General features: G+C 39.5%; 1 protein-coding gene across 1 annotated transcript in view; it reads right to left on the minus strand.

Moving 5' to 3' along the window:
* zranb3 (zinc finger, RAN-binding domain containing 3) overlaps positions 1–24,655 on the minus strand; it is an 82,083-nt gene that overhangs the window by 44,341 nt on the left and 13,087 nt on the right. The window contains exons 2-7 of the mRNA XM_053491450.1: positions 21,754–21,772; positions 19,253–19,431; positions 17,014–17,245; positions 12,324–12,409; positions 11,204–11,375; positions 3,267–3,401 (exon numbers count right to left, since the gene is read on the minus strand). Of these exons, the coding sequence (XP_053347425.1) occupies positions 3,267–3,401; positions 11,204–11,375; positions 12,324–12,409; positions 17,014–17,245; positions 19,253–19,431; positions 21,754–21,772 (823 nt within the window). The remainder of the gene's footprint in view (positions 1–3,266; positions 3,402–11,203; positions 11,376–12,323; positions 12,410–17,013; positions 17,246–19,252; positions 19,432–21,753; positions 21,773–24,655) is intronic.

A 24,655-nucleotide genomic window follows, 5' to 3' on the forward strand; every position in this document is an offset into this window, starting at 1 on the left:
AAGCTTTAAATTCCTGCTTATTTAGCTGCCTATTGTACGACTGTACTTATGTTTAAAAAAAAAAAAACCTTGTGGCTGAATTACCTTCAAGCTTAGTGCAGGAAAAAAAAAAGCTTTGAAACTTTCATTCCTGAAAATTAAAAATGTATAACATTAAGACAGTCGCAAGCTTGTCTCCGCCAAGACCGTGTTCGGGTTCCATCAAGGTCTCCGACACTTTTTATTTTATTTTTTCAGTGTAGGTCTGGGACACAACTTATAGAACAACGTCAACACCACCGCATGTGATTCTGGATCATCAAACTCCATCGTATCGGTTATGTATTGAGATTCTTTTGTATATATTTTTTATTTAGCTACTAGATGTTCCCGTGACTCGCACTGACTGCACACTTATAAGCGCGTTTTTTTAAAAACGTACAGTGCCATCGGTTGAATTCTGGAATGAACTTACATTTTTACGTGTTACAGTGAAGTGGCATTGGACTACGATTCGGAAGATCCCAGGTTCAAACCCCACAACCACCAAGTTGCCGCTGTTGGGCCCTTGAGCAAGGCCCTTAACCCCTTAACTGCTCAGATGTGTAATGAGATAAAAATGTAAGTCACTCTGGATAAGAGCGTCTGCCAAATGCCTAAATGTAAATGTAAATGTAAGTGCGCAGAACGTAAAATCGTGTGAGATCGCGTTTACTAAGTGGATTTCAATTGCATTTGCATGCTCATAATTTCAAAATTTACAGCGCCATCTGTTGGATTTTGAGATGAGCGAACGTTTTTTTTTTTTATGATATAAGGCCGTTTTCCATGAAAGTAGCATATCTTCTCTTCCGGTGGGCCGATTGTGTTGAAACAAAGCCTATATGTTACCTCAAGCTCGGCCAAATACACCTGAGAAAATCCCATTAAAAATCTTTTAGTGGTTTCAACGTGATGCCTGCACAAAAACAGACAGAGAGAGAAAAATGGCCAAAACTACCTTAATGTGATCTATAGCTTATCATACACCCCGCCAAATTAATAAAATATCTTACAGACACGCAAACTTTACAGTTTTATCACATGTAGAGAAGAAGTTGGGTTAATTTGAGGTGATAAAATGGCGCAGTTCCTCTACGTTCCTATGAACTACTTACAAACTGGCATTGGCTCAACATCCCATGTGGTAGGAGCAGCATTTACTTGTTTGGAATTGTAACAAAATAACTTTTTAATTACAATGTTTAAAAAAAAATAAAATAATATTACATAATGTAAAAAAAAAAAAAAAACCTGAATATTTATAAGATTGTGATACAATTCGAACCAGCATCTGAGTATTCTCATAATATAGTATCGTATTACTGGTTGGAAATAAGCGCCATTATAAAGCCTTGTAGCCATGTGAGATGTGAGACTGCGTGCACTGTACGATGGATGAACGGAACCTCACACATCTATCCTCCAACCTTTTCACTAACACTTTTGTGCTTTTTTTCTTTTGCCATTAGTTTTTGCATAACATCTGTGCATCTAGCTTTTCTCATCTGTGCGTGATTTAAAAACACGGAGGAATAAAATCGACACTGTGGCGCTGCTGGAGTTATTCCTTTTCTAAATGTAAAACTGCGGTGTTTTCCCCTTGAAACGTTTTCAGGCAGGGTGGCAAGAGGATCAGAGAGGTTTCGTGCGCACATGATAAATTTTTTGGTAATTATTTTCACACACAACACGAGCGTCCGTTGGTAGTTTTCATGTAAATAAATACACACATACACCTTCACGGCCTTTAGTTGCAAACTGATCCATTCGGTTTACCGTTTAATAAAAAATGAGCATGTTCATGGACGACACTGTCCAAAATAATTATGTCACCTATCAGTGTATATTGGACAGAATAGATTTAAAAAAATGGCCTGCCATGTATGCATGGCACCCCAGCCTGCCTGGACAGTGGTACCTCGGCAAGCAATTGCAAAACCAGCCGAACTGAACTGAGCCAAACACCGGCTAAGTTGCGAACACGTCCAGGAGCCGTTCAAAACGTGTTTGTGTCAGTCAAGCCAGCAACAAGCGACTTTACAATTTTTATTGTTGGTTGTTTTGCATTTTGTACATGATTTAGTGAAGACATCGCACCATGGGTCCCAAGAATGTTAGCAAGGACAGTAGCAAGAAGAAAAGGGAGACAGTTTCAGTTTGGTTTTTAATGTAGTTGGTGCCGAGAGGAATCATAAATTAAAGTTAAGTGAGGTTTAATGTTTATGGCTATTTCATATTTTACTTTATTTACATGTCTTTCCTAAGTGTTTTTATATGCAAAAATATGATTATAGTGTTGGAAATTGGTAACATTTATAATATTCTTGGGTGGCCGGAACGGAATATCTGCATTTACATGATTTCCTATGAGAGATGGCGTTTCACAATACAAAGTTTTTCCTTAAAAACTCGCCTCTGGAAGAGATAAGATCTGTATGCTGAGGTACCGCTGTATATTGTCGGGGAAACACTAAACTGACTTATTATTCAATAACACATTTTATTATTAGTATTATATATATATATATACACAGACAGTTTAAAACATGTATTTCGTTATTAGTTGACTCCTTGGTGCATGCTGGGAAATAATTAAACCCATTAACATCATCCTTTATCAAAACTAGCGAGCGGAAGCTAGCCTTGGATTGGATCGCGCAGACTTTGCTGACGGCTAATCGATAGCCTGTTTCTAGAGCCTGATTTCGACCTGATTTCTGCTTCCATCCAAACAGGGACACGGTGAAGAGCGCCAACTGAAGTAAGACCTCATGAAACGGTAATTTCCTGTTTGCCGTTAACACGACGAGCCAAATAAAACTGGTGATGTTCGGATTATTAAATGGAGAAGATACGACAGCGAACAAAGTTGATGCTGATTCAGCAAATCAGATCAACATAGTTTAATTTTCGTAATGCACTTTTAAACAAAATGCCTGAACACACTTTTTAAAAATACATTTCATTAATTAGGTTTTGCGTTCGGGTCGAACCAGTGCCTGATTCAGGAAATTTTAAAAGCCTCGAACCTTCGGGATTTCCCGCGATTCACACAAGCACTCTTATCCTCGTCAAAGAGCCGCTGCCTTATTCAACCAATAAAGCTAAATGTTCATAATACATTGATGAAGAAAAAACACACTTGTAATAAATTTGTAATGCTGCCTCTGTGTAAATTTTCATATCTTATGTATCGTCCCCCTGTGGTAATGTCAAATTACAGGCTCATATTGGTTCTGTTCTACCTTAGCTATTGCAGTCTGCTTGTACATCTGCGTGATGAGACCCATCACTTCTGTAAACGGGTTCTCGTTCGCCGAATCGCCGGAGCCCAGAGAGCGCATCAAACTCTCCCACTGCTCCAGACTGGAGCTGGCTTCCTGAAAACAGAAAGAAAAAGACAGAGAGAGAGACACACAGACAGAGAGAGAGACAGAGAGACAGAGAGGAAGGTGAGTTATTCTTTTGTGTCGGTTTTTTGTTATAAGGGCCAGAAAAATTAATGAGAGAGAACAATGTGGCCTACCTTTCTCTTCAGTGCACACATAGACACACAGGAAAGAAGAAAGAATGTGTTCGCATACGTATGTGTGTGTGTGAGAGAGAAGGATAGATATCCCTGATGTTCCAGAGCATCAGCTCACTATCGCTAGGTCATGCGACCTGTGACGGCAGCAGGGGAATGTGGAGGCACAGGGCACTGGCGTGATAAATGACACACACATCCACTATATACACACACACACACACACACACACACACACACACACACACACACACACACACACACACACACACAGTCAAAATGTTGGCAGCACCTTCTCCTTCAGTGTGTAACATTGTACTGTACATTAATACCAAAGACACCAGAACTACAAAAGAACACGTATGGAATTATGTAGTAAACAAAAAAGTGTTAAACAAAACATAATACGTTTTATATTTTAAATTGTCTAAAGTAAATACATTTGGCCTTGATGACAGCTTGGCACACTCACATCATCCTCTCATCGGATTAACGAGGTAGTCACCTGGGATGGATGGCTTTGAGTTCACCCGTGTGTCTCGTCAAGAGGTAATCTGTGTCATTTTTTGCCTTCTTAAGGTGTTTTATAAGGTGTCTTGTGCAGAGGAAGCATGGTACGGAGTCAATAGTCCCTATTAGTGCTACTGCAGCTACTGTACAAATCCATATTATGGCAAGAAACACTCAGTTAAATAAAGAGAAAGACAGTCCATCATTACTTTAAGAGATGACGGTTAGTGAAACTAAGAAATCTCCAAACCTTTGAATGATTCCCCGTCCATCAAACGCTTTGGCGAAACTGACTCTCATGAGAGCTGATCAAAAGGTTGGTGGTTCGAGCCCCAGCTCCACCAGTTCGCCATTGTCTGTCCCTTAAAGCAAGGCCCCTAACCCTAAGCCCTATGTGGTCCAAACCCCGCGCTCTGACCCCAGTGACGCTGGGATATGCAAAGAAAGAATTTTACTTTACAATAATGTGTATGTGACAAATAAAGGCTTAACTTAACATTAAAACCATCGCAGAAAAGAAAGACCAAGCGCTACTTCTGCTGTAGAGGATGAGTTTATTAGAAGTCTAAGAATGAGAACTGTGGCAAAGAAGCCATTACTTCAGAAGGAAACCAAAGAATGGACATTAGATCAGTGGAAACTGTTCTTTGATCTGATGAGTCAAATCTTTGATTTCTTGTTCTAACCGCCGACGATTCCTGAATGTTTGGTTCCCACTGAGAAGCATGAGGAAGGAGGTGTGATGGTGTGGGGGTGCTATGCTGGTGACACCATTCGTGACTTGGTCAAAATTGAGGGCGCACTTATCCAACATGGCTACCACAGCAATTCAGAGCGACATGGCATCCCATCTTGTTTGCACTTCATTTGTTTTCCAACAGGACAATGACCCCAAACACACCTCTAGGTAATGTAAGAGCTATTTGTCCAAGGAGAAGGAGATTGATGGAGTGCTGCATCAGATGACCTGGCCTCCACAATCATCCGATCTAAATCCAACTGAGACGGTTTGGGATGAGTGGGACCAGAGAGTAAAGGAAAAGCAGCCAACAAGGACTCAACACGTCTGAGAAGATAGTTGGAAAACTATTCCAGGTGACTACTTCAAGAGGCTGACTGAGAGAACGCCAAGAGTGTACAAAGTTCTCATCAAAGCAAAAGGTGGATACTTGGAGAAATTGAAAATAAAAAATATATTCTTGGTTATTTAACACATTTTTGTTGACTACATAATTCAATGTTTGTCCTGTCATAATTTCAAAGACTTTGGTATCAATATACAATTTTGAAGACAATTAAAAAAAAAAAAAAAAAAAACATTGAACAAGAAGGTACGTCCATTCGTTTTTGACTGGTACCACACACACACACACACACACACACACAGTACAGTATATATGAGGGCAGCTGCAGTAAAGGCCAGACAAATCATCTCAAGGAAGAACATTCAGCATTTGGTCATGTCCAGGGGCTCCAGACTCCAGGCAGCTGTTGATGACGATCCTTATGTTTGCAATTATGTTAGTCTGTTCCATTATTTATGAGACCTTAAAAAACGCTTGTGTCTGTATGAAGTGAGTATTTCATTCTAAATTCAGAGACCAAATGTTACAAAAACTATTTTGTTCCAAAATCTATGGACCTCTTTCTTTCTCTCTCTCTCTATATATATATATGATATGCATTTAAAAATCAGTATTCAGAGGGATAACCCTGATTTCCAATTACATTTTTGCTTTCAATGTCTTCACATTGCTGTCGGGTACCTTTCTGCCACTCTTGCTGCTAAAACTCAAGCAGCTCAGCCTTGCTTGTTTTCCTACAACCATCCATCTTTTTCTTTATCACAGAGTTTTGAATCTGGTTCAGATCTGGAGATTGGGCTGGCCCTGCCAGGGTCTTGATCTGGTGGACCTCCATCCATACTTTGATCGGCTGTCTATCATGGAGCATTGTCTTGTTGAAAAAAATAAACAATCCTCAGAGTTGGGGAACCTAGTCAGAGCAAAACGAACCAAATTTCTTCCAGGATAACCTTCCATATGGTTTGATTCATGTGCCCTTCACAAGGACAAACCTGCCTGATAGCAGCCTCGCTGAAGTACCACAGATCATCACTGAGCCTACTACACATTTCACCCTGTGACTTGTAGGCCTCCCAGGTCTCTGTCTAACCAAAAGCCAACCAGGTGTTGGACAAAGCTGAAAATCGGACTCATCAGAGATGACGACCTTACTCCAATTCTCCGAGGTCCTGGAGAACCACCTCCTGTTGCAATCCTCAGCCTGACTCTTCTTTGCTTCTCCCAGATGAAAAGCTTTTCTCTGGTTTTTGCATGACTTTAGGCTCACCTCTAGTTTCGAACTGTTCCAGCTTCAGTTTGCCGCTGTGTGTCTGAAGGTCATCCTACGGTTGTTGAGTGACATTTGAATGAGTTTGCATTCATGCCTGACAGTAGAGTTCGGTCTTCGCCCTCGGCCAGTCTGTGGCTTTGTTGTCCACAGTGTCTGCTGCTTGACCTTGTTCTTGTGAACTGCCTTCTTTGAAATTTTAACGATAGAAGCAACCTGGCGCTCGCTGTATCCCTGAGACAGGTGTAAAGCCAGGACTGAACCTGTCTTTTCCTCCATCAAAAGTTTTCATTTCAACTCTTTTGCCACAGTCGATGGTTATTTTTAAAGTTCCCAATTACCTTTGAGGTACTACCAGGACTGTTTTTGCCGCCCAGCACACACACGTATCTACATATCGCCCTCCTGTAACCCTTCAAAAATCATCTCTATCCTCATCTGGCATGCCTCAGCGCTCGGTGCTCAGCAAACCGAGGTGCTCTTGTGTGAGGAAGCTATCCTGTTCACGCTCGCTTCACTGCACCTCCATCACCAATACCTCCGTGTGAGTGCAATTCACACACATTATGCTCTCTAATAATGACCTTACTCGCCGATTCCGATTCCGCTTTTAGGTTTTCGGCACTCACGTCCGCGTGCGTGTAAGGACGAGAGTGTACGCAGCAGTGTTTTCTGTATTTCCATGTTCTTCCTTGTGTATGCCCTCATGCTCAGTCACCCCTGCACACACGCACATACACAATCTGCTTTCAAACAAGCGGAAAGAAATGTTTCCTGAAGATAAACAAGGTGCAGCGCTTGAACCGAACCGAGATCTTGTCTCTCCGAAATTACACGATTGCTTTGGTTCATGTCTCGGATGCATTCTCACCAAAGGAGGAAAATGGACCAGGGTTTGACACGCTAAACAGGGTTTGATTCAGCAGCGGGGTTGCCTGGTGGCCCAGTGGTGTGTGCTCACGCTGCAAAAACGACGTCTTTAAATAGGTTTTCAACAAACCAAATATAGGACTATGTTAATTTCTAATCAATTAAAAAATTTCTATTGTTTTATTACAGGAAATAACACCTTGATCTTAAAATTATCTTAAGATTTTCGCTTTGTTTTGTTGTAACCTTATTTTAGGAAAGCGCAAATACATTTAACTACGAGGGTGAGTCGGAAAAAAAAAGACCCGCACTCCGGTTATATTAAAACCTCTGTTGTGTCGCACCGTCTCATCGGCGCTTTCCGTTCAAGGCTCCACTCTTCCTGGTCACTGCTCTGCAGGTGTGAACGTGTTACATCAGTTCATTTGTAACTGCGCTGTGAGCAAAAATAGATGCTCCACTTGTGATTTGCACAAATGAAGAGCAGCGCGCAGTGATTCATGTAATCTTTGTGGTCTGAAGGTGTACCTGGTGTACAGTATGGAATGGAAACATCCTCAAATCACCCACCGAGAAAAAGATCAAAAGTCAACCATGAGCTGGAAAATACATCAACGCTTAAAGTTTCCAAGGATTTCCAAGAGCCATATTGGAAGATTAGTCAACAATGAACAGAAAAACAGCCCCCATGTTCTTTTGTGGTCATATTTGCATCACTGGAGTCAGGCTCATTGGTTCTTCATTATTCCAACGTCATGTAGTCCACCACGGTTCGACATCATTTCACTAAAGTAATTCTAACCTCAAAAACAATCTTTTGCGTGGCACTTCATGTACACTGTCTCCAAAATTAATTTTTAAAGAAAATATTTTTTTATTCATCTGTACAGTGAGGTCAATAAGTATTTGATCACCCTGTGATTTTGCAAGTTCTCTTACTTACTCTACAATTTTCATCATAGGTGCATTTCCACTGTGAGAGAAAGAATCGAAAAAGAAAAATCCGGAAGTCACAGTGTAAGATTTTTTTAACAATTTATTTGTGAATTACTGTCTCAAATAAGTATTTGATCAATTGCTTATCAGCCGGATTTCTGACACTCAAAGACCTGTTATTTTGCTTTTAGATAGTCCAGCGACACTCTGCTCATGATTCTAAATTATGAGCACCTGTTTGAGATCGTTAGCTGTCATAAAGACACCTGTGAACCCCACAATCAGCCAAAGTCTAAGTAGATACATGGGGTATCAATGATGCTAAGAATGGTGAAGAATCAGCCCAGAACTACACGAGAGGAGCTGGTCAATGCCGTGAGGAGAGCTGGGACCATCGTTTCCAAGGCTACCATCAGTAATACACCAAGACGTCATGGTTTAAAATCTTGCATCGCACAGAAGGTTCCCCTGCTTAAGTCAGCCCATGTCCAGGCCCATCTGAAGTTTGCCAGGGACCATCTGGATGATCCAGAGGAGTCATGGGAGAAAGTCCTGTGGTCAGATGAGACCAAAGTAAAACTTTTTGTCTTACCTCCATTCGCTGTGTTTGGAGGAAGAAGAATGATGAGTATCATCCCAATAATACCATACCTACAGTGAAGCATGGGGCTGGAAGCATCATGCGCTCTGGGGCTGTTTTTCTGCACAGGGGACAGGATGACTGCACTGTATTAAGGAGAAGATGAACGGGACCATGTATTGTGACATATTGGGCAAAAACCTCCTTCCCTCAGTCAGAGCATTAAAGATGGGGTTCAATGGATCCTTTCCTTAAACACCTCAAACAGGTGCTAGTAATTTAGAATCATGAGCAAAGTGTAGCTGGACTATTTAAAAGAGCAAAATAACAGGTCTTGGAGGGTCAGAAATCTAGCTGATAAGCGAGTGATCAAATACTAGATTCTGGTCTCTCACAGTGGAAATACATCTATGCTAACAATTGTAGACCCATTCATGATTTCTAAGTAAGAGAACTTGCAAAATCACAGGGTGATCAAATACTTATTGACCTCACAGTATATATATATAAACTACCAGTTAAAAGTTTGGGCAGGTCCTCTAATTCCAAGGTCTTTCCTGATTTTTATTTCTATCTACATTGTAAAGCAACGCTGACGGCGTTTAAAATATGATATTGAGATGAATATCTCCTAGTTCTGTCCTGTAAATCCTTCATAACGGCTCTAACCTGAGGTTGCTGGTTGTTAATTGGTGATTTCTGAGGCTGGTGACTCTAAATGAACTTCTTCTCCGCAGCAGAGGTCAGTTTTGCTCTTGCTTTCCTGTGAAGGTCTTCATAAGAGACAGTTTCATCATGGGGCTTGATGGGTTTTACAAACGCACTGGACACAATACTGTTCTCACAAGAACTGATCCAGAAAGGCTGACCTTCATGTCTTAAAACAACAACAGACTGTTAGTGTTGATACTTAATTACCTAATGTCATGTGCGTTATTTTACAGTTTTGAAAAATCCAGTATTGTTCTAGAATGTAAAAGATAAATCACTAAACAAAGAACATTGAATTTAAAAGTGTTAAAACTATTTAACACACTCAGGCAGGCAGCAGAACGGACACAAAGTTATAATGTGCAAGTAGCCTAAACAAATTATTGCCATCTTGGTGTTAAGTTGTTGTACAACCCCGTCGTCATCCATCGTTCATACCGTTGATGCATTAACCTTTTCAAAAAATTTTTCAATTTGATTCGTATAGTGCTTTTAATGTTTTTATAGTGAATATTAAGGAAATGAGTGTGAAATGTGTAAGAAAACTGGTATGACCAAAATGATCAGATTGTCCCTGATGATTAGGCTGACGGTGACAGTGGCAAAGAAATTCTTCCTGAGACGGCAATAGAAAGAAACCTCGAGAGGAACCCAGAGACTCAACAGTAAACCCGTCCTCATCTGGGTGATAACGGATAGCAGGGATCGATCCGCAGTCATATGTGTGTTAGGAGGCTGGACGTTCAGTATAATAACAGGAGATGTGTTTAGGTTAATATGGAATCCAGTTCGGTATTGGATCCAAAACATTTAGGAGTCCCAAAGTGGAGTCCCGGGTTTTGTGGGTTCGGTCCTCGTGGCTTCTCTTCGGGGTTCTCTGGTCTCATCATTACTGCCAGGAGACGTGCTTTAAGGTGCACATGGCTTCGGTGGTGAATGTGTGTGTGCGCACGTGTGTGTGTGTGTGTGTGTGTGTGGAGCTAAACCATGACTGAAGACAAATAAATGGATGACTATAAATGAAAGAACAGTTTTCTGACAGTCTAACACACACACACACACACACACACACACACACACACACACACACACACACACACACACACACACACAAACTTTAATCAGTGAACATTAGAAAGACAGGAAAGGCAAAACGGCTACTTCTGAGAGAGAGAGGGAGAGAGAGAGAGAACAAAGTGTGATTGGAGAAATACTTTCTCCTCTGAATAACATGCTGACGGCTCATCAGAGCTTGAAAAGAAAGAGAGAAGAAGAAGAAAAAGAGAGAGCGAAGAGAAGGAGAAAAAAAAAACTGTGATCACGGACAAGTGAGATAAAATGATAATTAGTGCTAATCGAATACGATCGCCTAGCAACAGCCACGGGGCGGTTATGGAGAGGTAATTAGCGCTATATTTAGCCTGTCTGATTCCGTCTCATCTCAGATTGGGTGATTGGAGAGAGAAAGAGAGAAGGAGAGAAAAAGAGAAGGAAAAAATGTGAATGTGAACTTTTTTTTTCAGTGTATTTGTGAGTGTGTGAGAGAAAAATGATATTAAGGAGTAGATCAGATTCTGTGTGTGTGTGGGGGGGGGGGGGGGCTTTCAGTTACAGGCTGTAACTAGGGCTAGTTCATTTAGTGACAAGTGCTGCTGTGTTAATATTGGTGTGTTTAAAGTGTGTGTGTGTGTGTATACCTTGGACGCATCTTTTGGCAGGTCGAAAGGGATCCTCTGGCGGATTTTGGCCGGCAGCTGTGTGAGCACTTCGGCTTTAAGTCTGCGGATCATGATCTCACTGAGCCTCTGGTGCAGCTCGTCCAGATGAGAGGCTCCGCGGCAATCCCACTGACGCCTGCTCCCGAAGAATCTACACACACACACACACACACACACACACACACACACAGAATTACCTCCTCACTCGGTTTCCAGGAGCAAATCTGTCATGAAACACACATTTAACCCCACACACACACAACTGTGGCTCTTCCCACACTCTTATTCACCTCATTATGGTGAGATCTTTATAATCCTGTGTGTGTGTGTGTGTGTGTGTGTGTGTATGAAAATCTATAACGAGTAGTACATTATAAAGAAGCCCCAGTTGACCCCCCGGCCAGGTCATAAGGGCGTTAATGTACACACACCTTTATAGAATGTTTGCTCCAATACACGAGTTCATTTATCAAGGCGTGTAGAAATACAGTACTTTATTTTATTTTTTTTTCCTGCGGCTGAATCTTGGAGTGCTTCGTGCATAAAAAAACACAGATCGGTAACGTAGCGAGCATATCGAGTTAACGGGAAGCAATTGGGGTTTGGCCTCAATGTGTGTTTTTTAATGAAAACGCAAATAAAGCGAAGAGTAGAGCGGAGAATGTCAGGAATGCCAAGGAGAGAGAACTGAAGCTAAACAGGAGCAATTAGGAATGTTGTTATGAGCAGTGCATGCAGACACCATGAGACAGAACTACAGAAGGAGTAGGAGGAGGAGGAGGAAGAGAAGGAGGAAGAGCGGAGCATTAAAAATGCGACCAATTTGAATTAAAAAAATAAACAAACACTATTAAAACAAGCGTCTTGTGTGATGAGCTTCAACAGGATACACATGATAAGATCTGATCGCGTTTAAAGCCCTTGCAGTCACGCAACATCCGTAAAACATCGATAGAAAAGTCTGATATTATTAACACCATGTGTAATTACAAGATAAAGATTTGTACTAATTAATAAATGTGTTAACTTTTATTTTCAGATAATAAGGAAGCTAGAAACCCTCTTCCAACTAGAATGAATCAAGGCGATGGTTTTTCACCTGTAGTGGGCGTTGCAGTATTTCTTGGCGTATTCGCTCCACGTGCCGAAGCGCCTCGGATACAGAGCATCGATCTGCATAAAGAGCTGAGAGAGAGAGAGAGAGCGAGAGAGAGACAGAAAGAGAGAGACCAAAGTTGAGAATGTGGCCTGCTGTATGTTCACAGTTTACAGGCAGAATAGACAAACCGTCAGTGCTGCTGTGAGGGTCAGTGCCTCGACACGTCTACAGTGACGTCTTCGACCCGACACACTATATTATATACACACACATACAGTATATATACATCTCAAGGCTTAACACTCAACGTCAAAGTAAAAGCGGAAAAGTGCTTTCGCCAGACGTCTGTTCCGTTTTTTATTCTTTTTCTCGGAAGACGCTGCTGACCGTGTGTTCAGCGTGTGGAGCAGACACTCACCGGAGCCGCTCAACCTCAGCTAACGAGTGCAATCAAACCACAACACTTTTATTCTGCGGTGGAACGGAGGCCGCCCACAGGTTTCCATTTATACACAGTAGAAAGCAAACAGACCACAGAAACGGCAAAGAGAGAGACAGATAGAGAGAGATAGAGACTGAGAGAGAGGGGGAGAGAGAGAGAGCGAGGAAGAGAGAGAGCGGGGGAGAGAGGGGAGAAGAGAGAGAGAGAGAGACTATATTTAATGTCGTTCTCATTTCTCACCAAAGGTTTCTTTTATTCTAAAATACCGAGGTGTTAAGGATTTTATAACGAGTGTATGGGTTCAGAGTACAGCTCACACAGATCTCACACTCTCCCTATCTCCATCTTATCATCACGTGTCTTCAGTCACCTGTCCAGGAGAACATCAAAGACCTTGACATGCTATTAAAGATGCAATAGTCCATTTGTCTGTATTTCTCACTTGTACAAATATATCTGGAAGATGATGAGAAAAGAAATGAGGCATTAAGCTGACGTCCGTTAAATCACAGAGAAAACACTGAAAACTTCCTCCCAGTAAAGAATGTTTGTATTTTTACACAGGCAGGTCAGTTTTTTCCCCCTGTTTTTTTTTCAGTCACTTAAAATGGACTTAATAATCGTAACAGTATATGGTGAGGATTATCGTAAACTCATTGATTGAAAAAAAACAAAAACTGATAAATCTGATAAACTCTTTACTTTCTAAGATGGTTAAGTATATCGCAGAACAGTATATTGATTTGCAGAGACGCTTCAAGAAAAAGAGAAAGAAAGAAAAATAGAAACAAACAGGTGGATAGAAAGAAAAAAAGGAAAAGATATAATGGGATAAAGAGACAAGCAAAAAAGAAAGAAAGAAAGAAAAAAAATTCATAGAAAAGTAAAGACAAAGAAGAAAACAAAAACAAAGACAAAATGAAAGAAAGCAAAAAGGAAACAAAAAGACAAAAATTAAACAAACAAATAAAAAGAAAAAGGAAGAAACAAGAAAGAAAATGATACAAACAAAAAGGACAAAAAATAAAAAATACAAAGAATGAAATAAAAAATAAATGAAGAAACAAAGACACAAAACAGAAACAATAAAAAAGACACAAACAACAAAAAAGGTATAATACAAGGAAAAACAAAGAAAGCAAAAAACAAAAAAAACAAACAAAAAAAAGAAAAAGTTAAAATAAACAGAAAAGAAGCAAAAAAAAATATAAAAAAAATAAATAAACAAAACAACAGGCAACACTAGATACTAATTTTATGGCCTTGCTTTTGAATGAAGACAGATAAGAGCGGTCTTTTCAACAGCGTTATTAGTTTTATGTTCTGTTTGGAGTAAATTTCTCTCAAATAACGAATCTGTTTGGATTGTGCCGCTGAAATGTTTTTAATAAAAATTGAAGGAGACGTATTATTCACTAGACAAATTATTATCATAGACAAATTCACTTTTTGATTATTTCTTATCAGTCCTATAGTTTTCTCCTCCCTTTTCTTCTTAAATTTTGCATATTTTTTTCCGCATGTTTTGAACTGAACCACCGACAGAAGAACAGCATGTTGGTGCCAGAAGTGACGCAGATCCTGAAGCTGTTACTATTTAAAAGTTACTAATTAAAGTTTGTTAAACTTGTTTGTTGAATTTAGGCACACTGTGATGCTAATGTTTATAACAATAGCTTTTATTCCATGCTGAAACAGGATAAAGCTTCAGGATTGTCATTTTAATAGTGATGCGTACCAGAGAATTAGTGATAACAACTTAATGGACTTTTAGTGCGGACATACGAGAGTTATTTTATAACGATATCATCAGTTCTGACCAGTTTGGGGATGTACACTACATCCCTGGTCCAATCATCGTGTAAACCTGCTTTGCGACAATGTCAATTGTTAAATAAAATTTAACTGAATTGAAATGAATTTCCTTAAAAAGATGGGTAGGTTGGTGGCTAACCGCTAACAGTGAACCTAGCCGACTTGGTTGTATTTTAAATGTAAGATATAGCTGAACAATGTCAGTGTGAATAAAAATATGAAATAAACACAATAAATCAGTTAACAACCAAAGAAAAATGAAAATAAATAAAAAAACTGAAGAAAAAACAAAGATAAATAGAAAGAAAGCAATAAAGAAACAAACACAAAAAACAAACCAAACGAAAAGAGGGAAGGCAAACAAACAAACAAAACAAGAAACAAACCAGAAAAAACAGGGGAAATAAAGTAATAAAGAAAAAAGACGAAGTAACAAAAATAAAACAAAGGAAGAAAGAAACAATGAAAAAAAAAAAAAAAGCAAAAATGAAACAAAGCAAGCAGATAAAAAGTGTCTATCAAAATAAACAGAAAGGAAGCACAGGGAAACAGCTAGAAAGAAACAACGAAAGCTAAAACCAGAGTCGGCCGAAATGCTAAAATGCCCACTTTAATAAATATAGTGAAAAGTCTCGAAACGGACAGGAAATGCCTGGTGACATCCAAGATGCTTTAAGGCCTTTGCATTCTGATTGGACAGGACAATGCGCTTCTGCAGTGGGGCGTCTGAGAACAGGACATTTACAGCAGACGCTGAAAGGAAAATGAGAAATGACTTTGAAGCGCTCTAAGACTTTAAATAAGAGTGTAGTGAGTTTTAAACCGAGTTTCGGCGCTACAGCGGTGCAGTAGTTAGCGCTGTCGCCTCGCACCTCCAGGGTCCGGGTTCGATTCCCGCCTCGGGGTCCGTGTGCATGGAGAGTGCCTGTTCTACACTGTGCTTGGTGGGTCTCCTCCGGGTACTCCGGTTTTCTCCCACAGTCTATGGGGTGGGAAGTTTCTGTGTTTTTCCGATCTGCTGGATAGCACATGGATGACTGGGGAAAAAAAACGAGTTTCAACCTTTTTCCCCTTCGATCTAGTCCTGCAAGTGATGAACTCCCTGTGCTGAGTTTCACTTTTACGATGTTTCATCAGGTTGCTTGTACTGTAGGGCAACACTGTCTATTTTCACGGGCAGGATCTGCGTTGATTATGAAACATATCCAGACTGCCTTCGTTCCGTCGTCTGTTCATCAGCACGCCGACATACGCTAGGGTTACGCACACCCTGCCATTCGGAATCTACCGTTAAGCGAGCATAGTATCAGACAGAAAGACGGCAGTATCGGGACTGATGCGTCCCCCGTGTGCGGAACGAAATTACGGCTAATTATGGATCGGTTATAGAAACTGTGAACATTTCAGGATGGTTGGAAAAAACATTCCACCAAAAAAGAGAAGGAGTATGTTTGAAGGAAGGGAAATGTGGAAGACAACATGGACAACAGCAGCTACTACTCCAGGGCTTAGTTGTGGGGATTTTTTATTTTATTTTTTATCATATTTCCCTGAGCAGAATCGCAGTCCTTTAGAGAATTCTAGAGAAACAGTGTGAAAACAGCCAGAGGGTGTAAATGGTGTTTCACGGCTCTATTGTTCACTCGGTCTCTGTCTGTATCGAAGGTTTAACACAGCTTCCTTTGATACCTCGCTATCAATGGCTAGTGTTAGACACGTCAGGTTTCAATGGAATGATTTTCTTTTCTTTTTCTTCCTGGGAATAATAAGAAGCAATTATATAAATCCAGGTTTCCATCTGCTCGCTTCTCCAGGCAAGTGTGTTCATCAAAGCTTGGCAATGCATTATGATATATATATATATATAAATTTAAAAAAGGAACACACAGTGATAGTCCGTCTCTCTTTCTGTCCAACCTGACGTCCATTCCCTCTGTCCAGTCATGCTTTTTTCAAATACAGTAATAGAGTCAGAGATGGATGCTGTGCTCAGTAGAGAGAAAGACAGAGAGACAGACAGAGGGAAAGAGGACACGATAGAGAGAGAGAGAGACATACACCCACACACATCCACACAATGTGTTCAGCTTCAGAGCTCCAGGGGAAGTAAATATCTACACCAATAAAAGTAGAACAAGCTGAACCAAAGGAGAAACACACACACACACACACACACACATCAATGTTAAATATATTTCTTCGTATCATCCTAAAATATAAAAAGAACAACAGTAATAATAAGACTGCTGATTGTTTTCCCGTCACTGGAAGATCATTTCAGGAGATCGTTCGAGGCCAAAATGAGCATATATGTGCTTGTGTGTTTGACCTGATCAATTAGGAGAGAAAATCACAATTAAAGCAAGAAAATCTAAAAAGAAAAAAGGAAAAAAAAAAAAAGTACTCTTCGCTCCAGTAAGGATCGATCGTTACCTCTTCTGGTCGGCCCAGCGCCGGAGTTCCTGTGAGCAGGACCGCGCGTTTGGCGTTCTGGATCACCGGCACCAGGATCTTGGTCCTGGCTGCGTTCCGGGACTTCAGGTAGTGCGACTCGTCCACTATGACGACGCCGAAGCGCTGTTTTTTCAGCGTCTCCACAAGCGAGCGCGCGTCGTTGGTGAGCAACCCGTAGCCCAGGATGGTCACCTTGCTCTGGCTGATTCCCCTGCAGTTACACACACTGTCTGTTAGAGCTGAGAATCGTAAATTTAAACTGATAGTTTAGTTCTTACAGGATCTGAAATACACAACCTGGCCAAAAAAACAAAACAAAGATTTAACTCAATCACCTTTAGCTCTGATTACGGCACACAATGACATGTCGAATTCACATGTGAAAATGATTCCTCGTGCCCCCAGAAAGCACAATCCGAGTCCCATCAGGGGAGAAAAACTCCCAAGATGTGGTAACCTGGTCATTCGGTACGTTCAGGTCGTCAGCTGACTTCATTTTATTGCCACATGACGATGAGTCTAGAGCTGATGAACTGAAGCAACCCCGGACCATAACACTGTCTCCAGACGCTTGTACAGTGGACACTATGCATGGCGGGTCCACCGCTTCATTTGCTTCCCTTCTTACCCTGACACGCCCATCACTCTGGAATAGGGTCGGTCTGGACTCGTCAGATCACATGACCTTTAACCATCGCTCCAAAGTCCAATCCTTATGCTTGCTAGCAAACTGCGTGCTTTTTTTCTGATGAGTCTCACTAACCAGTGGTTTTCTTATGGAGACACAAACATGTTTAACATTACGCTCTCCTTAAGCAGTTCGAAATGATCCAGTCGTGATAGTCTTCAGCCCTCCCTGACTGGTAGGAGTAGACTTAATGTGGGAGCCCCCTAGTGACGGGGGTGGGTGAGGGGAATTGGATACGACTAAATTAGGGAGAAAATCGAGAAAAAAAAAAACCTGCATGACTGATTAAGTCGCTTTAGTGTCAGACACAAGATGTACATTAATACAGAATCTGGATCTGTGGCTGGAAATATCGTAAAGCGTTTACTTTTTTCGATCTTGCCACCGCTAAAGACTTTAGACCAATTTCAAAAAAGCCAACAAAATTCTCTTGAGCCTTCTTTAGATCACATCATCTCATAATCTATTAGATCGTAATCTGAGACCGAGTGTAACAGTTAATATCTTATGCCGACCGACTTTCAGTTACCTCTGAAATCTTTCACTGCGCTTTCTATTAAACTTTCAATACAAGTTGCTTATTAAATAATTTATTCTCTTAACCTATCCATTTTTATTTCTCGGCTCATGAGGCATCGCTCGGCTTGTTTTATAAAAATGCAGCGATGCTACGATCCTCCCGGGCTGTCGGAGTTAAAACATCACAAACGCAAGGTCGCCGAGGAGCCGTTGCCGCGGCAGCGAATGACAGGGGGAGGGGGGGTTAAATCGACCCCGGGCTGAGATGTTCGGGGTGAGCGGGCCAATTTGTGCTGCTTTTTTTAGAAGCGTCGATAACGGGCAAAAAGACAACAAGACCCCGGTGCCTGTGCGACCCCGGCTTCCCGATATATCCAGGCACAGGAGCTTGAGAAAGCTTTTGCTTAACACAGACACACACACACATACACACTCCTACTGAATGCTGCCTTGCTTCTGATATTTTGCAAGAGAGTTTTGGTTCTTGTGGATTCATGGAAAGGTTATGCTAAAAAGAAAGAAAAAGAAATAGTAGGAGTTTGGGGCTCAGCACATCTCAGCCATAATACAGTCTCTGCACGAAGCCTGAGCTCAATCTAGGGAGGAAGGAAAAAAAAAAACCTTCAAAAATATGTTTTTTTCTTGAAAAATCAGCATTCACACCATGATCGCTAAACTCAAACTGGGAAATACAAGAAAACAATAATAATCATAAAAAACACACACACATACGTATTTGTTTCATTTCATCAACTTCGATACAAACATCCACACGGATTTCTAGTCTTATTCTTTTTCTCTTCACTGCCTTACACACTACACGTATCCCCTATTTACATCCAGGCATTAAGCAGACGCTCTTAGCCAGAGCGACTTACACAAGTGCTTTGAAGTTTCCATCATTAAATATAATCCTTACACTGGGTTACTAACTAGAAGCTCCATCAGTCAAACGCTGTTGGAAAAGGATTTTTGTTTTTTTCCCACCAATTAAATCCGAAAGGTTCGTACATGATGTCGGCTTTGCTCTCCACCAGGTTGATGTCGTCGGGATGTAGCTCGGGAACCCAGCGCTCCAGCTCCTCGATCCACGGGTACTTCAGTGAAGACGGCACCACGATCAGCAGAGGCCACTCGTCCCGGTAGAGGTACGCCACCGAGATGGCCTGCACCGTCTTCCCCAGACCCATCTTCAGCCGCGGGGGTCGAACATTCAGCGTTACACATTATACTTAACATTAGCGTTTATTCGGTTTAACACTTTGGTTTATAAAGAAAAATCATACTGTGGTTATTTTAACACGTACCGTGATAAGTAACAATTAAATGTACCATTCAATTTCATTTATTCAGGCAAATAACTGGATAAAATTACATAAATAACTAAATTATATAAACATTAAATTTTTATTTATTGGTGACAAACTATATAAATTTCTGACTATGTCTATATTAACTGTAATAAATTTGTAATAAAAAAGTAATAAAACAAAAGTAAATAAATAATAATAATAATAATAATAATAATAATAAAAATAAATTTAGGCCTGTTAAGATTAGATAACTGCACTATTAAATTTCCGCCTGTTTGAAATTTCATGATTTTTTATAATTTCTTTATGTTGAGATTTCATAATCTCAAATTTCAGCCTGTTGAGGTTAGATAACTGCACAGGTCCATATTGCGATTTCTATGTTTATGCGATTAATTGTGTATTTCACTTAGGGTTCTTTGGGGGGCACTGAATTTTGCACTCAGTTCCTACTATTTTCAATCAACTCGAAGAAAAACTATTCAGTTCAAGGGCAATTCCTGCAATCTTGACTAGCGCTTCAGTCCCAGTTGAAAATATAAATATCTTAAATCTTATTAAATTTATGTATTTTGTCTTATTATAAGAAACAAGAAATACATTTAATATAGGAAATTTAATATAAAATTATGTAGCCTATTTCTAGATAGATTTTGCTACATTTTTACACGTCGATTTCTTGTTTCTTTGAGAAATAATTTAGTTCATTTTAAATTTATAGAAACTAAACATTATCTGTCAACAGAACAAGATATTTACATTTAAAAATGCAATAAAATTCAGAACTGTACAAAAGGTACACTGTATTTTTTAGTACCAACTTTCCTATGGATGTTTTTTTTATATTCATTTTAATTTTAGGACTTGCATTATTATAGCGTTATTACAACAAAACAAAAATTTTAACACAAACTTAAAAGAAAAAAAAATGTATGCCAGAAAGAAACATCTATACATACTGTATAATAAGACTATAAATGTGGTGCATCTGTACATTGAAGATGTTTTGCAAAAAACCTATTTAGGGGACCTGAGATGAGTAAAAGAACACATCAAGATGCTTTTGAAATTTAAATGGAAAGCGCCCTTATCATTAAGATAAATAAAAAAGATCTACCTTAAAAAAAATCATTCGTTTATTTAGTTCAAAATGAAACTGGTGGCACTTTACATTTTTTAGTACGCACGTATGAGTGTGCAGTTAAAATCTTAATAAACGTGATCTCACGCCATCATTTTCGCGCTCCTTCCAAATTGTGTGCGCGTTTCTGCGGGATGCTCAGGAAGACTTAGTCGCTAAGTTCCTTATAAAAACTCCACAAACTGTACCTGAGACTAAAAGTTCCTCGATGCATCATCGCGGCAAAAAACGATTTTGTTTCATTAATTATTGTTAACTGGGCTTTATAGTTATATTTACATATTTGTTTGTTACTTTATAGAAGGTTTACTTGCCCATATACTGAAACAGGCTTCCATATCTTACATTTGGTTTATTGTTTATGTATTGTTTATTAAAAAATATTAGATACATTTTATTAGATTTTTTTCAGTGCATAAAATGTTTTTCATGGAAAAAAAATCTTTTTTCAAATCTACATTTGAAAGTTGAAAGTTGTCGTTTTTTTCTGAATCTAGCTACCTCACCCCATAACCCAGACATGGGAAGAATTAACTATAACGCTGTCACATGCAGTGAGCGACAAGAACTTGCCAGATATTATAGCAGAATGTTTTTTAATTTATAAATGAAACTTTGAATTTTTTTTACCGTTTCTTCAGCACTCAAATCGGGCAGGTGTGAGGAAAATCCTACAGGTGATCTTTAAACTATTTGGAATTTCCGTTTCCGGGAGGAAAGATGTAGCATTATAAAGCTAATCTAAGCTCACATTACAGAGCGTAGAAAGTCCATGTTTGAGCTTAAATATTAAGTGATGTCTTAATAAGTCTTGTAAGATAATACTTGAGCATATAGGGGATTTATTTTTTTTCATGTTTCGGGTTTCAGTGGCCTTTTATCGAGAGCTTTATGAGCGGAATAAGGAGTGTAATTAAATAGAATTAGAGTGGAATAGGTACTGTACTACAAGTACTCGAAACTCTCTTGCATCAAACCGATCAAAACAGGAGCAATTTCTGTTTTCACCACCTCGAACCTATAAAAAAATAAATAAAAAAACATAAAAAGATGCTTACCTCATCAGCAATCAAACACCTGCAAGACAAAAGCAAAAGCACAGGGAATTAAATAAGAGAAATGATTCTTTCCATCCTTCGGTTTGGTTTAGGATGCTGAATGACTCCGGAGGTGATCAGAAGCAACACGCATCTCATAAGCAGCGCCCCAGATAATTACCCTGCAAATTACGTTTTTTATTTCTGCCCAACAATCGATGTCTGGGGAGGCTGACTTATCGATCTAACCAGGTACTGTGAAAACAGAGCTTCCTGTCTTGTGTGTCTTGCTCAATATATTTTCACGCACCTGACACTCAAAATCCAATTAAAGCGCACAAGCTATCAGTGTAGGGGCACGGAGCGTTCATTTACGGCCTGATACACCACAGCGCTGCTGAATTCTTAAAGCTGAAACTGCTCATACTACGTGTTCTACATGATCTAAGGCTAATAATAATAATAATAATAATAATGATAATAATAATAATAATAATAATAAAAGAAACAGATACAGTAAATAACTGAGCCGTGAACCGTATGTAGACTGTTTATTCGATTCGATTTAAGAGCAGAAATATTTACTGACTGTTTTGTTTTACGTCGCCGCGTTTCTGACAGGTTGTTAAATATTAAAATCGACTAAATATAGCTAATAACAGTCACTTTAACACACTCACTATCACATATTATTGCACCAGTATCACATTTTTACAACATAATTGTGTATAATTTATATAATAGTTATATTATATTGTATATAAGTTATATCATAGTCCTAAAGGCTCGGCCTTTGCCAGGCCACAGTTGCAAATAAGAAACCTGTTCTTAATCTGTCTTGCCTGGTTAAATGAAAGTAAATAATAAAAATATTATCATCATTTTTTTTTATTTTGTACATATATATATATTCCTTTTTTTTTTATCCGCACAGTCTGAAGTTTGTTGCATTGCATTTTACAACTGTTGTACTTGTACAACCATGTATGTGACAAATAAAATCCTTGAATCTTGAATCTAATAAACTTTGAAATGCTGTTTAACTTCTCAACTTAACATCTCAACATCTCAAGAATTTTTGTTTCCTGCCACGTCTTCTGCTCCACACTCCAGTCCAGTAGGCGGCGATATTGCACAACTCGGCCATAAACTCCAAAGAAAAAAAAACTCTTGCAAAACACGAGTATTTAAAGATGAAGAAAATGGCTTACCTAAATTATTTAAAAAGTGTAAATCAATTCTAAATCAAAAACCATCGATTCACTGGTTCAGGCCTTCAGGAACACTCCTGTAACTCAAATGTCTCTAATGACTGTTTACGACTGTGGGGAGCAGAAAAGCATCTCAGAAAAAAAAACTATCAAACATTAGGGCAGATAGGCTAAAACAGGCAGAAAACATTAGGTTCCACTCCTTTGAGTCAAAAAAAAGGATCTGAGGCTACGGTAGGCAAAGGATCACCCAAACATGGCGACTGTCTGGTTTTGGAACTTTAGCAAATAAGTGTTTTATGCTTTCTGTTTTCATGGATATATGATATGGTGGGGAAGAAATCATGGCTGATGTCTACGTATAGCTGTTAGAAAGGACATGAAGACTTGTCTAGTGGTCACTTTACAAGCATAAATGGTCAAAAAGTATGCTTGGACAAACTAGATATTCAAGTGTACATTAAGACCTCTATAAATAAGTTTGAAAATCATGTTGTTTTTAAAGGAAGTGCCCAGGAAGTTGACAAAGAAGGTGAGGGTGGTCATGCCCTGTTGCAAATATACACCGCCCAGATTTCGCCGGGATTCAGCATGATGAGCTGCCATCCGTTATGAGATGTCTGGCAGATGTGCCATGCTATATGAAGAAACTTCACTGTCTAATGGTGTGAAAGAAATGTTACATGGTGTCATCATCATAACTGGTAGAAGGAAACGTGGAGACATTACATCACCAAGGGAAAGGGGATAGAAGGGGGAAACAGAAGGGGACAGAGCACTGAGCCTTGAGGGACACCGGTGTTAAGTCTGCAGTAAGAACATGTTTATCTTCTCCAAGTCACCTGACATGACAAAGATTAGAAGTAGAACACGAAATACTGTAGCAAAAAAAATAAAAAATACCAGTAAAGTGATGCAAACTCTTGCATGTACTGTTTGTGCTATTTTTTTCTTTACTAATTCTGCATTTCTTACGCAAGTGCACTCGACAGCTTCTTATTTCTACATGAGAAATGGGTTTTAAAGTGACAAACTTCTTTAAACATGACTTATAGTGGTTTAGCTTCCAATTGGCGATCATCCACTTCAGTTTTATTCAGTTTTTTCAGGCACAATCATGTCAAGGGTTTACTGTGAATTGTGCTTAAAAAAAGTTTAAGGTCATACTTGAAACATTGCGGATTAGGACTTTAACCATATTTGTGAAAGTAGAACGTCATCTTATATAATCTACCAGACTTCGTAACTGTCTCTAGGAGGCACAAGAGCTCAAAACTGGGCTGTTAGAAAATGCATGAAAAAATTGGCCTTTAAAGACATCAGTGTCCTCTTTGCATCAAGGATAAAGGGTCAGAATCCTTTACAAAAAAAGAGAGAGAGAAACAAATTTGGAAAACTGGGCAGTCTCACCTCCTATCACCCCCAGGATTGCCACTTGATACTGAGCCTGGGTTATTATCTTATCTTGCATGTTGTCCCAAGTCTGAGAGGGTTCTGGTCTGGGTTTGGTACTGTAAGGATTGCCGTGTCTAAAAACTGCCCCTAGGTTCAAGTGGAGGATTGACATGGATGAGGCTACTATTTAAAATGAATGAGTCCATGGAAGCATCCCGGTTACAGGCTGGTAATTGCAGCATGAGGTCTAGTAGTGATTTCCTGGCATACGTCAAGCACAGTGATACCCACTTAAAAAGTGTAAACAGTGAATACAG

This window comes from Clarias gariepinus, chromosome 3, assembly GCF_024256425.1.
Source record: "Clarias gariepinus isolate MV-2021 ecotype Netherlands chromosome 3, CGAR_prim_01v2, whole genome shotgun sequence".
Taxonomy (NCBI): domain Eukaryota; kingdom Metazoa; phylum Chordata; class Actinopteri; order Siluriformes; family Clariidae; genus Clarias; species Clarias gariepinus.